This window comes from Microcaecilia unicolor, chromosome 1 (assembly GCF_901765095.1).
Source record: "Microcaecilia unicolor chromosome 1, aMicUni1.1, whole genome shotgun sequence".
Taxonomy (NCBI): Eukaryota; Metazoa; Chordata; class Amphibia; order Gymnophiona; family Siphonopidae; genus Microcaecilia; species Microcaecilia unicolor.
In genome coordinates, this window is record NC_044031.1 from 511498934 (window position 1) to 511514117 (window position 15184).

General features: G+C 41.9%; 1 protein-coding gene across 1 annotated transcript in view; it reads left to right on the top strand.

Moving 5' to 3' along the window:
• The window catches only part of PREX2 (phosphatidylinositol-3,4,5-trisphosphate dependent Rac exchange factor 2), a 523586-nt gene that overhangs the window by 469969 nt on the left and 38433 nt on the right, over positions 1–15184 (top strand). The window contains 2 exon segments of the mRNA XM_030215317.1: positions 4375–4441; positions 11763–11953. Coding sequence (XP_030071177.1) covers positions 4375–4441; positions 11763–11953 — 258 coding nt within the window.

Genomic DNA, 15184 nt, shown 5'->3' on the forward strand with positions numbered 1-15184 from the left:
ATGTCAGAAGTGCACACTGCACCACCCTACCTAAAGCAAAGGCCCTGAAGGAAACAAGACCACTTCCTTATCAAGGCCCTCCCTGATGATGTCACACTCCCTAGACCTAGGCAAAAGCACACTGACCCAGAGAGGCCCAACCCACACCAATGCAAAACCGTGAAACCCTTGAAGCCAGTACACCCAAAGAGAGTTAGAGCAACTCAGGCAACACACACACAGCTGTAGTGAAGTGAGACAATTAACCCCATGCTGCTGGAAGCTGCCAGCACAGAGAGACAGAGCCAGCTCAGAAAGGAAAGAGAAAAGAAACAGAAGCCAGCTAAGAAGCTGACCCCCAGGAAAGAGGTAAGTTTGAGAGGGGTTCAGACCCCAATCATAACAGCTGGAATATGTTCATTTATACATGTATATGTCCTCATACATACAAAAATAACTAGAATACTGGCATCTATGCATGCTTTTTGAATCCTAAATCTAGGCAGATTCTTATAGAATTACCCCCCCCCCCCACACACACACAAAAGGTAATTCTTTTACAGGCACCTAGGATAAGAAGATAAACAGAAAACTATTTCAAACTTTTCTTTATAGAATACTAGTGCAGATGGCAGAAAATGTGCTTACTGCAGTTGGTGTTAATGCCTGAGCCTAGTGTTCTATAATTTATGCACATACCACCGGATTCTATATATTGCGCCTAGCGTTCCACAGCTAAATCCAAGCATATTCTATAACAACGCACTAATTGCCAATAATTAGAATTTATGCTTACAACTTAAGAGAGAAGACAATGGAAAGGAGGGGTGGATTAAAAACTGGACGATCTGAAAAGAGATATGAAAAAAGAATAATTGGCAAGGAAGAGAAGACAGATGGTGAATGAGAAGAGAAATAGAAAGAGAGGACAATGAAGAGGAGGGGTGGGTTAGAAAAAGATCTCAGAAGAGATATGAAAAGAGAAGGCAAGAATGGGAAATGAGATGGTAAATGAGAAGAGAAATGGAAAGAGAGGACAAAAAGGACAAGAAAAACAGAACAAGAACAGGGGAGGGAAATAAGACTCATGATGAAAGGGGAGGAAGAGGATCAAGGATGCTGTGGAGCAGGGCCGCCGAGAGACTGGGCCAGGCCCAGGACAAGGCTGCCCCCGGGGCCCCCCTCACCCTAGGTCGCCGGGCCCCCCTCCACCCGCCACCGGGTCCTCTCTTCACCCCCGGGCCCTCTGCACTGACCTTAAGCGCCTCACCTTCGAAAGCACAGCAAGCAGCGGCAGACCACTCCTTCCTTCCGTGTCCCACCCTCGCGGAAGTTACATCAGGCAAGGGCGGGACACGGAAGGAAGGAGTGGTCTGCTGCTGCTTGCTGCGCTTTTGAACTAGAGGCACTTAAGTTCAATGCCAGGGAGCGACGGAGGGTGGGCGGACCGGACTGCGGTGGCGACGCCGGGCCCCCCCGGAGGCCCAGGCCCGGGGAATTTTGTCCTCCCTGTCCCCCCCTCTCGGCGGCCCTGCTGTGGAGGAAATGGAGACAAGAGATATAAGTCTTGGAATGAGGAATGACATCGGAACCTGGATATGTAGGGTGGAAAAATTCAAAGAGATGATGAAGGAGAAGGAAATAAGAATTGAAACAAAGAGTGTAGGTGAAAGGAATAAAGGTGTGGGGAAAAATAAAACATAAAGGAAGAGACAAGAGAAGCAGAAGAAGAAAGCAGTAAGAGAGAGAAGGAAGAGTAAGCTTTAAAATATTCTCTTTGCAAGAAAGAAATAAGGGAGGAAGTGAGAAAGCAAATAGAAAAGAAAAGGGGAGGACACCAGAAGAATGAAAAGGCAGAAATAGAACTGAGAGAAGTCATAGAACAGAAATACAAGGACAGAAATCAAACTGCTCACACACATGTTGGAAAATTGTTTACCTTTTTTGCCTAGGATTTTCTGCCTTTATTTTCCTGTTCTGAGTAAGTAATTGACGCAAGAGGCTCACAGAGGTAGAGGAAACATTTGTATTCATTCTTATTCTTACTGGTATAAATAAAAAGCCTGATATTTAAACATTGCTGTTTATGTATTGTTAAAACACTGGCTGCAATGCTTAAATTATGCATGTTTATTCAGTACCACTATTCAAATAGCAGGCAGCTCTAAAGTATATACTGTATATATGTAAATTGGCAAATGCCACTACTTTATGGATAATGGTAAAATACAGTTGCTATCTGGATAACTTTAGGACAACAAATCAACTATCTTAAAGTTATCAGGATAGATATCTGGATAGCTGACTGAATATCTCCACCATCCGGATAGGTGTGAATTATAGGGAGGAGTGGCCTAGTGGTTAGGGTGGTGGACTTTGGTACTGAGGAACTGAGTTCAATTCCCACTTCAGGCACAGGCAGCTCCTTGTGACTCTGGGCAAGTCACTTAACCCTCCATTGCCCCATGTAAGCCACATTGAGCCTGCCATGAGTGGGAAAGTGCAGGGTACAAATGTAACAAAAAGCAGTATTCTATAAGCCACGCTTAAAGTTAGGTGTGGTTTATAGAATAGTGCTTATGCCCAGGAATCTCGCTTAAATTTAGGTGCAGCCATTTGTACCAACTGAAATGTGGTGCAAATGGACAAGCCTAAATTGGGCACATATCCCCTTATTCTATAACAATGTGCGTAAATGCCAGAAACACCGTCGTTCTGCCCATGGCTCTTCTGCACCCTTTTTTCTACTCATGTGTAAAATTCAGATGTGGATCTCATGCCTTAATTTATGCATGTAAATTCTAATTAAATCTAATTTGTGCCAATGATTGCTTGTTAAAAAGCCAATTGTCGGATCCAGTTGGCTCATTATTCAGTTAAATTGCATGCACAATTTGGACACACGCCCAAATTTGAGCAGGTAATTTTTGGTGAGTTTTATAGACTTAGTGGGATAGTTTTCCAGAATGCCCTCATTCTTCCCCGGCACTATCCAGACAGTACCAGGGTGGTCTGTAATGATTGTCAGCAGCTCTAACTGGATAGTGCTGCTGAAAATTTACAGATAAGGCCAGATAAGGTGCATGTCCACATAATGGCTGCCATTGTTCAGTTAAGTGCCTTTGAATATTGGAGCCTAGGACCTGAGGAAAAGTCTTAAGCCTTACTGCACTATACCACATACTGAAAATCTCCCTCATGAATTGCTCCCCTTTGACAACACTGTGTATATACCTTGGAGGAAAGGTAGAAAAGGGGAGCTATGACAAAAGACATTTAAAGATCTCCAAGATATGAATGCATAGTAGGTGGGCCTCTTTCAGTGGAAAGGAGGCTCTGGAATGAGAGGTCATAGGATAAGGCTGTATGGTGGTAAACTCAGCACTAATCAAATGAAATATGTTCTTACATAATAGATAGTAGATCCATGGAGCAGGCTCCCAGAGAAGATTCTGCACAGAAGGACATTATCTAATTCAAAAAAGCAAAAAGCAGTTCAAAAAAATCTCTGCGGAAACAAGCTGGTTAGAGCTTTTAGATTACTATCTTTTTCATTAACACATCAAGCAGCTTCGATCTGGAACTCTCTCCCTTCATCAGTTTGATCTTTGCGAGATTATTTAATATTTCATAAGCAGCTTCAATTTTTAATTTTTTAAAAAAAATATGTGGATTAATCCTATTAAAACCAATGTGCTGTTCTTATTTTGTAATTCCCACATGTAGTATTTTGGTTTCTGTTATTGTAATCTGCACAGAACTGAATAGGCGCTTGCGGAATATAAATCCAAAGTGTGATGTAATGATTAGTTGATGGATAGGCAGATTCAATAGACCATATGCTATATGTTTCTGTGTTGAGAGCCCATCCCCCCAATATCTAAAGCCATTTAACTGGCCAGGAATGGCTCCAGTAATAGTCAGTTTTGTCCCACTGATTATTGCTGGTTAGAGCTTAGCGGATAACCAGTTATGTCGTATGATATAACCGGCTATCCATCGATATTCAGCGCATTGCCAGCTAAATTTGGAGGCTAAATTAGGCACCAAAATAGCTGGAACATCTTTTGCCAGTTTAAACTTGACTGGCCAGTGCTGAATATCGGCTTGGCTGGTTAAATTTAAACCAACCAATAAAAAAAAGGATATTCAGTGCTGCTCACCAGAAAAGGCACAGCATTGAACATCCGGGCTCAGCACCGACCACAGTAAGCAAACCGGCCACCAAGTGTATTTCTTTTAGTTTCATTGTTTGTGTTCCTTTATTGTCGACCAGTTCAGCTTTGCAAGATTTACTATGTATATTGTCTTCTGTACTATAACCCACAGTATGAAATGTACTGATATCTTTAAGTGTACACTTAATGGTAAAGTCTTTCTTCTGTTTATTTTTAGGGCCTTCTATCTGGATAAGTCAAATTTGCCTCCGAACTCTTCTTCTAAGGCTGCTTTTATAGATAAGGTAAAGAAAAGGCCATCTAGTTATTTAGGGGTCCTTTTACTAAGGCACGCTGAAAATGGCCTGCAGTAGTGCACCTGTAAAAAATGCCTTTTAAAATTTTTTTTCAAACATTGACGTGTGACAACATGAAAATTGACGCATGTCCATTTTGGGTCTGACACCTTACCGCCAGCCATTGACATAGAAGTAAGGTGTCACGCGGTAACCGGGCAGTAATGGTCTATGTGCGTAAAATGCAGATTATTGCCCACATGCCATAAAATTAAAATATTTTCCGGCGCACATAGCAGAAACGCATCAAAATGAAATTACCACAAGGGCCACTTGGTAGTCGAGCAGTAACTAAAAATTGACGCACATTGGGTGCGCGTAGGCGCCTACATGGCTTAGTAAAAGGGCCCCTTAATTTAATTATATTCAACAAATAATAGTATTTTTAAGAGGGGTAGGGTCCAAAATTATGATCAAGTTTTGTACTTAATGGGATAATTTTGGTTTTGTTTGCTATGTTCTATAACATAAAAACACCCTGACAAACTCTCTTCAGACATGCTGTATTACTCAATTCATTTTATTGTATATATCAGATTGGTTAATAATGCATAAATAAAAAAAATCATTCTCACACATTAAAAAAAAAATACATTTATCTATTTGTAAAATAGGCTTTTACATGCATACAAATAACCAATGGTTCATCTAGCCCGATATCCTGCTTCCAGCAGTGGCCAACCCAGGTCACAAGTACCTGGCAGAAACTCAGTTAGTAGCAAAATTCCATGCTACCAATCCCAGGACAAGCAGTGGCTTTCCCATTTCTATCTCAATATCAGACTGTGGACTTTTCCTTCAGGAACTTGTCCAAACCTTTTTTAAACCCAGATATGCTAACCACTGATACCACATTCTCCAGGAGAGATTTCCAGAGCTTAACTATTCATTGAGTAAAAAAATATTTCCTCCTATTTGTTTTAAAAGTATTTCCATGTAGCGTCATTGAGTGACCCCTACTCTTTGTAGTTTTCCAAAGAGTAAAAAAATCGATTCACTTTTACTCATTCTACAACACTCAGGATTTTGTGGACTTCATTCATATCTCCCTTCAGCCATCTCTTTTATAAAATAGCTAAAGATATTCACAGAGTGCATGCATAAATGCAGTCTCTTTAGAGCACCTGTTCTTTTATGTATAGAGTATTGCAGACTGGTTCTGGGTACCTATTTAAAAAAAATAAAATAAAATAAAAGAGGAATAAAATAGGCACTTTGGTAAAATTAGCTCCAAAATCCATATTGTGAAATATGAAGCTAAAACCAGAGACATGCAGGTCATTATTTTAGAACTATATCCAGGTTTAACTAGCAACCTTTAAATGTGTATCTCACATAAACGTGTAAACACTGATTTCAGAACACTGCTATTTATACAAGGATATCCACACCACATAGAGATTGCAAGGGGTGTGATTTGGATGGGACTAAATTCTACATATGTATTCCCCATTTTACAAAGGAGATACTGTGATAAAGTCACATCCAGGATAGTTGGGTTAAGGCAGTTTCAGTCTGAAATACAAGTCCCAGAAGATATTGCAGACAAGGAGCCAGAGGGGGAGATGAAGAACCCAGACTGGACTCCTAGCTGCAATCAGGGAAGACATGGGTGTAAGCTGGCAGGTTGTGTAGAGTGGCTGCCACTAGGCGGAAAGAGAGTTAGGAAACCCTGTGTGCAGGAGCTCATCATTGGTCTCATTAGTCTAATGCTTAACTCAGCTGGTTTGGGTGTGAGGAAGCTAAGGGAAGGAGAATGATTGGTGGTGGTAGCTGAAGCCATGGATTGATTAGGCAGGTGGGAAGGCGTCCCAGCAGTAGAGTTCAGTTCAGGAGAGAGGAGCTGAAGGAGAGAAGCAGTTGCAGGCTGAAAGCCCTTGGGCAGGGAGGTCCCTAAAATATTTCCAGGCTGAAAACCCTTGGGCAGGGAGGTCCCTAAAGTACTGAAGCAGACTGAGAGTCCTTGGGTGAGGGGAAGTTCCAAAAGTATTGAATTCACTGTGAAGCTGATGCAGGGAAAAACCCTTGGGTAGAAGGAGTCCCTAAAATATTGAACTTTCCTGAAAGTAAAGAGGATAGAACAGTGGCGTAGCCAAGGGTGGGCTTGGGTGGGCCCAGGCCCACCCAGTATCAGCACACCTATGATGTGACTGGAATGGATCCTCAAGTCCCACCAGCCGAAAACTCTCAACAACTGTCCCTCCTTGCATACCTTTTAAATAGCAGGTCTTTGCCTGCAGTGAGCAGCGACTGATACATACTGCTCGCACCGGCCCCATAGCCTTCCCTCTGATGTATTCCCGCCTATGCGGAAACAGGTAGTTACATCAGAGGGAAGGCTGTGGGGCCAACATGAGCAGTGTGTATTAGTTGTTGCTCGCTGCTGTTGAAAATCTGCTATTTAAAAGGTATGCAGGGGAGGGGGAATGTTTGAGAGACCATATGGCATGCAGGCAAGAGAGCGAGAGACCAGATCACTTGTGGGACAAGGCGGAGTTCTTCTGCCCACCCATCTTGGGCTCAGCCAAAACTAGAGGGACTTACACAAGTAAGTTTGTGAAAATGGGACAGATACACATAGAAGTTGTGAAATTTCTGTTTGCATATGTATGTGCCTACACGTCCATATGGAAGCTGCCAGGTCCATTCCATTCTTTTTTTTCAATGGGTATCTTTGTAAAATGGCTGGACCCATTGTATGTGCGGCAGATACGTGTCTGTTCTTGAAGGTTGAAGGTTACTTTATTTGATAGACCGCTTTAGGACAACCATTAAGCCAGGTTACAAATTTTAAAAATAACATAATGCAAACAGGAAAAAGAATGCCAACCAATAAGAAAGGAAAGAAACAAACAAACAAGAGGAAAGAGAAAAACAGAATAAAAACACAAAGGCCTGCTGTGTCACCAGAGCCCTAGACCACCATCACAACCGACTGAAAAATCAAGAAAAAGCTTGTAGTTATTTTTTAAAAGGCTCTGATAGGATTGAGCACATCCCAACCTTAATGTTGCAATTCTAGTCTCTACATTCTATGTAAAATGGGAGTCATACTTTTATAAGGTGGATACAAAGGAAGTTGTCTTTGCCCTGAATTTATGGTTAGCACAGTAGGCTGAGAAGCTGGCGAACTTGGCTCAGTTCCTATTGCAGCTCCTTGTGACTCTGGGCAAGTCACTTAACCCTCCATTGCCCCAGGTACAAATACTTGGATTGTGATAAAGTACCTACATATAATAAATGTAAACCGCTTTGGTTGTACCATAAAAAGGCAGTGTATCAAACCAATGACCCTTTACTCTTCACCTGCATGTATATCAAACTCATGACTGATGATGGGCCACTACAGTAGTCACACATACATCGATAGGCCATACTAAAATATTTGAACTCCATTACAATTACTTAGAAAACAAATTTACATTATGTAATTAACCAGATGATACATTTAGAATGCACATTAGATATTACAATGCAGGCCTCACAAAACTTTCCTGCAGCCACATGTTTGACACACCTGCTCTATCCTCTTTATGGAACTGCTCTGTATTTTTGTGTCAGTTAGACCTCTAGATGACCGAGGGGTGAAAGGGCACTCAGGGAAGACAAGGCCATAGCAGAGAAATAAAGGGGGTCTTCTACAAAGGCACACTAGCATTTTTAGCATGTGTTAAAAATGCTAGTGCGCCCAAGTAAAAGACACGGTTCGTGTTTCGGCATGAAATGCCTGCATCAGGGGTCTAATGTTGGTATCTGTTGCCAGGGGTATCAATAATCCATTTTAAATATATGTCTTGAAAAAGACAAATGTGCTTCTCTGGGAAGACGCCAGTGCTTATATTTCCCACGCTGTCAGTTTTGACACCTTTCCAGAGGAACACATTTGTCTTTTTCAAGACTAGGGTGCATAGTGAAGATGGGTTATTGATACCCTTGGCAACAGATACCATCATTAGAACCCTGACACAGACATTTCATGCCGAAACATGGACCGTGTTGGGTCTGACCAATAAAGCAAAGCTGAGATGCCCCTAACTTGAAGTCTCCTTGTGCTTCTTTGCTTTCTGCATTGCCTCTGTGCTTTTGGATTCCCTCTTCTTGTTGTCACACCATTTATAGAATCTGGCACTATGTCATGTATGCACGCCCCTTCAGAATAGCACTTACCCACAAAAGTCACATTATTTTGAACGCTTACACACTCAAGTGGTGTGTAAATGTAGGTGCCCTGTTATAGAATTGCCCCTTGTCCTCTGGATTCTGTAAAGATCACTTAAATTTGGTACACTCCTGAGTTGCATACGAAATTGCCTATGCACAATTCTATAAAGAACTGTGCCTAAATTCTCTCACGCACAACCCAAAAGAGGAAGTGGCCTTGGAAGGGGCATGGGTATTCCCAAAAGTTGTGCACAGTTTGTCAGGGGCAAGCTGGTCGTGGTGTGGATAATCCCTTTGCCCCCAACACAAATTCATGGAAACAGCCCTCAGCATCAAACAATGCCAATTTTATTATACTTTTTCCAAAATAAAATACAGACCTAACATGAGTAGATTTAACATAAGGCGGTGGCCGTAGCTAGAAGGTTGCTAGGCTGTATAGAGAGAGGTGTGACCAGCAGAAGAAAGGAGGTGTTGATGCCCCTGTATAAGTCATTGGTGAGGCCCTACCTGGAGTATTATGTTCAGTTTTGGAGGCCGTATCTTGCTAAGGATGTAAAAAGAATTGAAGCGATGCAAAGAAAAGCTACAAAATGGTATGGGATTTGTGTTACAAGAAGTATGAGGAAAGTCTTACTGACCTGAACATGTATACCCTGGAGGAAAGGAGAAACAGGGGTGATATGATACAGACGTTCAAATAATTGAAAGGTATTAATCCGCAAACAAACCTTTTCCATAGATGGGAAGGCAGTAGAACTAGAGGACATGAAATTAGATTGAAGGGGGGCAGCCTCAAGAAAAATGTCAGGAAGTATTTTTTCATGGAGAGAGTGGTGGGTACTTGGAATGCCCTCCCGTGGGAGGTGGTGGAGATGAAAACGGTAACAGAATTCAAAAATGCGTGGGATAAACATAAAGGAATCCTGTTCAGAAGGAATGGATCCTCAGAAGCTTAGCGGAGATTAGGTGGCAGAGCCGGTGGTGGGAGGTGGGGCTAGTGCTGGGCAGACTTCTACGGTCTGTGCCCTGAAAATTGCAGATACAAATCAAGGTCAGGTATACACATAAAGTAGCACATATGAGTTTATCTTGTTGGACAGACTGGATGGACTGTACAGGTCTTTCTCTGCCATCATCTACTATGTTACCATCATGCTTATTTTCGAAAGAGAAGGACGCCCATCTTTTGACACAAATCGGGAGATGGGCTTCCTTCTTGCAAGGTCGTCCAAATCGGCATAATCAAAAGCTGATTTTTTGACACCCTCGACTGCTTTCCGTCACGGGGTCGACCAAAGTTCATGGGGGCGTGTCGGCAGGGTAGCGAAGGCGAGACTGGGGCGTAATTAGGAGATGGTTGTCCTCGGCCGATAATAGAAAAAAGACGGGCGTCTCTGACGAGCAATTGGCCGACTTTACTTGGTCCATTTTTTTTCACGACCAAGCCTCAAAAAGGTGCCCGAACTGACCAGATGACCACTGGAGAGAATGGGGGATGACCTCCCCTTACTCCCCCAGTGGTCACTAACCCCCTCCCACCATATAAAACAAGTTTAAAAATACTTTTTTGCCAGCCTCTATGCCAGCCTCAAATGTCATACTCAGGTCCATCGCAGCAGTATACAGGTCCCTGGAGCAGTTGTAGTGGGTGCAGTGTACTTCAGGTAGGTGGACCTGGGGGGTGGAGGTTTGGGGGGCTCAGCACCCAAGGTAAGGGAGCTATGCACCTGGGAGCAATTTCTGAAGTCCACTGCAGTTGCCAGGTGGTGTCCTGGCATGTGAGGGGGACCAGTGCACTACAAATGCTGGCTCCTCCCACAACCAAAAGGCTTGGATTTGGACGTTTTTGAGATAGATGTCTTTGGTTTCCATTATCACCGAAAATCGAGGACGACCATCTCTAAGGTCGACCTAAATGTCAAGATTTGGGCGTCCCCGACCGTATTATCGAAACGAAAGATGGACATCCATCTTGTTTCGATAATACGCGTTGCCCTGCCCCTTCGCGGCTCCGTCCTTATAGTTGGGCACCCTTAGAGATGGTCATCCCCTTTCAAAAATGCCCCTCCACATTACTATGAGTTAGCCCAGAAGTAGAGAGTGTCCTGAATGGCCTTAGAGTTCTTTTGAGGGCACTGCCCACATCATAACAGTGCCTCAATGGACTGGCTTAATACATCTTAATACAGATAGAGTTGCCAACTTTAAACCATAATTTTTGGACCACTCAGATCACATGCAAATCATGCCCCCTAAAAATCTCTGCTGTTATTTCCATGCATATTCTTACCTTACACTGCCTTGAGTGAATTCCTTTAAAAAGGCGGTAAATAAATCCTAATAAATAAATAAATAAAATAAATATGGCTCAAATGATATTTGATATTCTAAAACCATAATTCTACAAAGTTCTGTAGCCAGATTTCTGACTAGTGCACAAAGTTGTGCATGCAATTTACAGAATAAGGTTAGTAACTTAGTAGAATAAATAGATGCGAATAGGCCTTAACAACCAATTATTGCCTATAATTGGTGTTAATTGTTGGTAATTGCTTGTGTAACTGCCATTATTCAGTATTCTAAAGTCGTGTTCTCAAAATTCCAGAGTGTGGAACTCCAAGAGGGGTGTGGCCTTAGGAGAGGCATGGATGGGTTATAGAATACTAGCATTTACACACCTTAACTGCCTACAGTTAGGCACAAGCATTTACACCAGCCATTTGAATGGCATAAGTGCTCAAGTCGAAAGTTAAGCATGTAAATGTGGATTTACATTAGTTGTGCCATTATAGAATCTACACATTGGGCTAGATTGGAGGAGTGGCCTAGTGGTTAAGGTGGTGGACTTTGGTCCTGGGAAACTGAGGAACTGAGTTCAATTCCCACTTCAGGCACAGGCAGCTCCTTGTGACTCTGGGCAAGTCACTTAACCCTCCATTGCCCCATGTAAGCCGCATTGAGCCTGCCATGAGTGGGAAAGCGTGGGGTACAAATGTAACAAAAAAAAATTGATTGTCAGTTCTCCATTAAAAAAAAATTTGCAAAACTAATTACTTCCTGCCCAGACTTGTCTAACATTCATGTTTTCATTCTCTTTCCTTGACAGTCAATGCGGCTGCTGAAATCGCTGGATGAACTTTATCGACTGGTAGACTCTTTCATCAGATCAAAACGCACAGCAGCTTGTGCTTACACTGCCTGCAGTGCTTCAGGGGTCGGCTTGCTGTCAGTGTCTTCAGAGCTCTGTAACAGACTAGGAGCCTGTCACATCATTATGTGTAACAGTGGAGTGCACCGGTAGGAGAATTCACTTTTGTTTTGTTGCTTTTATAGTCACTGTAATATGGTTTTCAGGTTTTGCCCTGGATTCCTTTGCAAGTTTTCTTCAAACTGGGGTGGGGGAGGGGGGGTGGAATTCAGTTCCAGTAGGTGATGGTGATAAGACATCAGAAACTGAATTTCTTCTTGTATGAGTGCAGATAATTGGAAAAACTTGGCTGCTAATTGGTGTGTTTCCATAGTCTGAAAAAGTTATTTAGAATGACCTGAAAAAGAAATAACTAGTACTCAGGGGGAGTGTCCTGAAGGGTTCTTTAGAGGGCAATGTTCACACTGCTTACATCATAGCAGTGCCTTAATGGACTGACTTAATACATCTTAATACAGATAGCGTTACCAACTTTTCCACATACCATAATTGGACACCCAAGAGTGAATAGGGAGGATGAGTAATCCCCTCTGAGCCTGAGGGGAATTCTGTAAAAATTACTGCTATTAATATCATTCAAATGATTAAGTCACCTTGTGAATTACCTTGGGCATCAACTTATAATCATCTTTGATGCATATTTTTTTTCTTTCTACAGAGGTATGAGTTACTTACCTATCTCGGTTCTATACAGATTGCACCTGAAATTTTTAGATTCAACAGTCATGATTAATCCCCTTGACCTTGAGAATGATTCTGTTAAAAAAATATAACAATAAAAATTTAAAACAAGGTGCCTGTCTTAAGTGGGGAAATAGGCATCTACTTAGGTACTATTTTATAAAGACAAATAAGCATCTACTTGTCTTTATCAAATCTGTTTTTTTATGTTTATTAAGCTCTTGATATACCCTGCCCTAGAACAGGTATAAATGTCCTCACATAAATTTAAATAGGCATCAGATTAGTGTATTTTAAAATCTACATGCATACTTGTGAACTCTGTCGATGATCCACCCGCACACCACACCTGTACACACCTACTGGCAAAGTATATGCTATCCTTTCATGGCACATACTTGTACGCCGGTTGGTATTTTATAAGAGGTCATTCATGCTCGTATTTGACCCATATGTATAAAAAAGTCTTTATAAAATTACCTCCATTAAGTGCATCAATCACATATGTAAACACACCTGGGCCTGATATTCAGACCATGGGAAGCAGCCTGGCAATGTTAGTGGTGACATTGACAAATATTGAATATTTCTAGTTGACATGCCATAATAAAGGTGGAAAAGGAGGTTTTTGGAGATTGATTGGGCAAAGTTAAAAGATGCAGCAGTGATTACAATCAGTGACGTTGTTGTAAAGCCTGAGTGCTTATTATTGAAGCAGCTTGAAACCTTTTACTGCCGAGGCCTTTTTTATCCAAATTTTATGAGCTATAAGAAATTAAGGGGACATCTTACGAAGCGGCGGTAAGCCCAAAGTGGGCTTACCGCTCGCTAAAAGGGAAGTACCACTGGGCTACTGCAGCAGTTCCCTCCCCCAGTGTGCGCCATTTCCTGCGCTGCAAAAGTATTATAATTTTTGTAGCACCAGTGTCTACCCGGTGGTAATCGGGCAGTGGCGCTTGCTTCACGGTTACCGCCAGGTTAGCGCGGGAGCCCTTACTGCCACCTCAATGGGTGGCGGTAAGTGTTCCCCCCCTGAAATGACCGCGCGGCAAGTGGTTCATTTGCTGCACAGCCACTTCTTTAAGAAAAGGGAAACCTGCCTTTTGCCCTCTACGGTGAAAAGGGGCTTCGGAGCGTGTCAAAAACACCTTTTGCCACAGCTTCATACAAGGACCCCCAGAAAGAAAAAAGAAAACCATAAAGAAGTATTATAATGTTGTCTATTGACCACTAGTAAAGTTGCATGAAGATATAGGATGAGTGTATATTTCTCACTTTGTCGGTGATTAGCGTGGCTATTTTGTGAGAATTGGTTCTTTCTTCAACTAGCATCTAGAAACCTCATGCCACAGGATAAATACCTATATTTTGCTGAAAATTGGTCCCCATATATCTGTATAAAGTATTTATTTTCCTGATATGTGCCACTACATTTCATTTTGTTTTGTTTTCTCAAGGGCCTCACAGTCAATGCAAAAATCTGTACCACATGTTAACTAATACAGCAGATAATGCAGGCTAGAGAGGATGGAGCTTATTTATATATAGATTCTAAGCAAGCTGACAGTGAGTTTGCCTCTTATATTGCTATTTACACTCTTATTTCTATATTGTTGAATTCATGTTTCTTTTGTGGTCTTTTTTTGTGTGTGTGTGTAATTTGAACAGCAAAAATAAGAAAATCTGAGGCTATTTAGATATCAGTCATATACCCCCTAATTCCATAAACTTGCTCACACAATTTTAAACGTATCGTGCAGAACTGTGTATGCAAGTTACAGAATGACAGTTGTATGCATAACTTAATATATCAATTAGCTACTAATTGGCATTAATGACCAATTAGTAGCTATAACTGGTGCTAACTGGAACTCATTGGCTGTTACATGCGTAACTGCCATAAGTCGGTATTCAATAAACTGTGTGTACAAAATCCAAAGGCTCTTATGTCTAAGGGGGCATAGCCATGGGCAGTTTTGGGGCGTGCTCATCACATGCGTACAGGGTATAGAATACTAGCTGGTTCAAAGTGTATTATTTTGGATTTATGGAGTTCAAATATGTGTGTATGTTTTTTGTGTATTATATTTGATTATAGGAAGTTTGGGGCCCTGTTTACAAAGGCACGCTAGCATTCTTTAGCGTGTGCTAACTGTGTAGGCATCCATAGGAATATTGTGGGCATCTACACAGTTATTGTGCGCTAATTTGTAGCGTGCACCAAAGACTGCTAGTACGCCTTTGTAAACAGGGCGCTTGATGTTTTATCCATGTTTATATTGTTTTATGGATACTGTATATTGTGAGGGGATGCATTCAGTTTCCAAAAATCAAGTAGGCTTCATTCCAACCAGCGTAACACAATTCGGAAACTGACTTCATCCCCTCCCTGTGCATGTTCTTCTTGCCTTCTTTTTGAGGTGCCTGGTTCTTCTTTTTATCCACCTGTTATATGCATTGTTGAATTATTATTTTAATCGACCAAAGAAATACCAGGTATGCACATGGCCAAACATGGCCGTCAAACTCATGCTGAAAATCGGCGGATAGCCAGTTATAACATATGATATAACCAGCTAGCTGCTAACTGCAAATTTTCATTGGCTCATGGCTGGCCATTTCCCGCTGAAAATTCACGG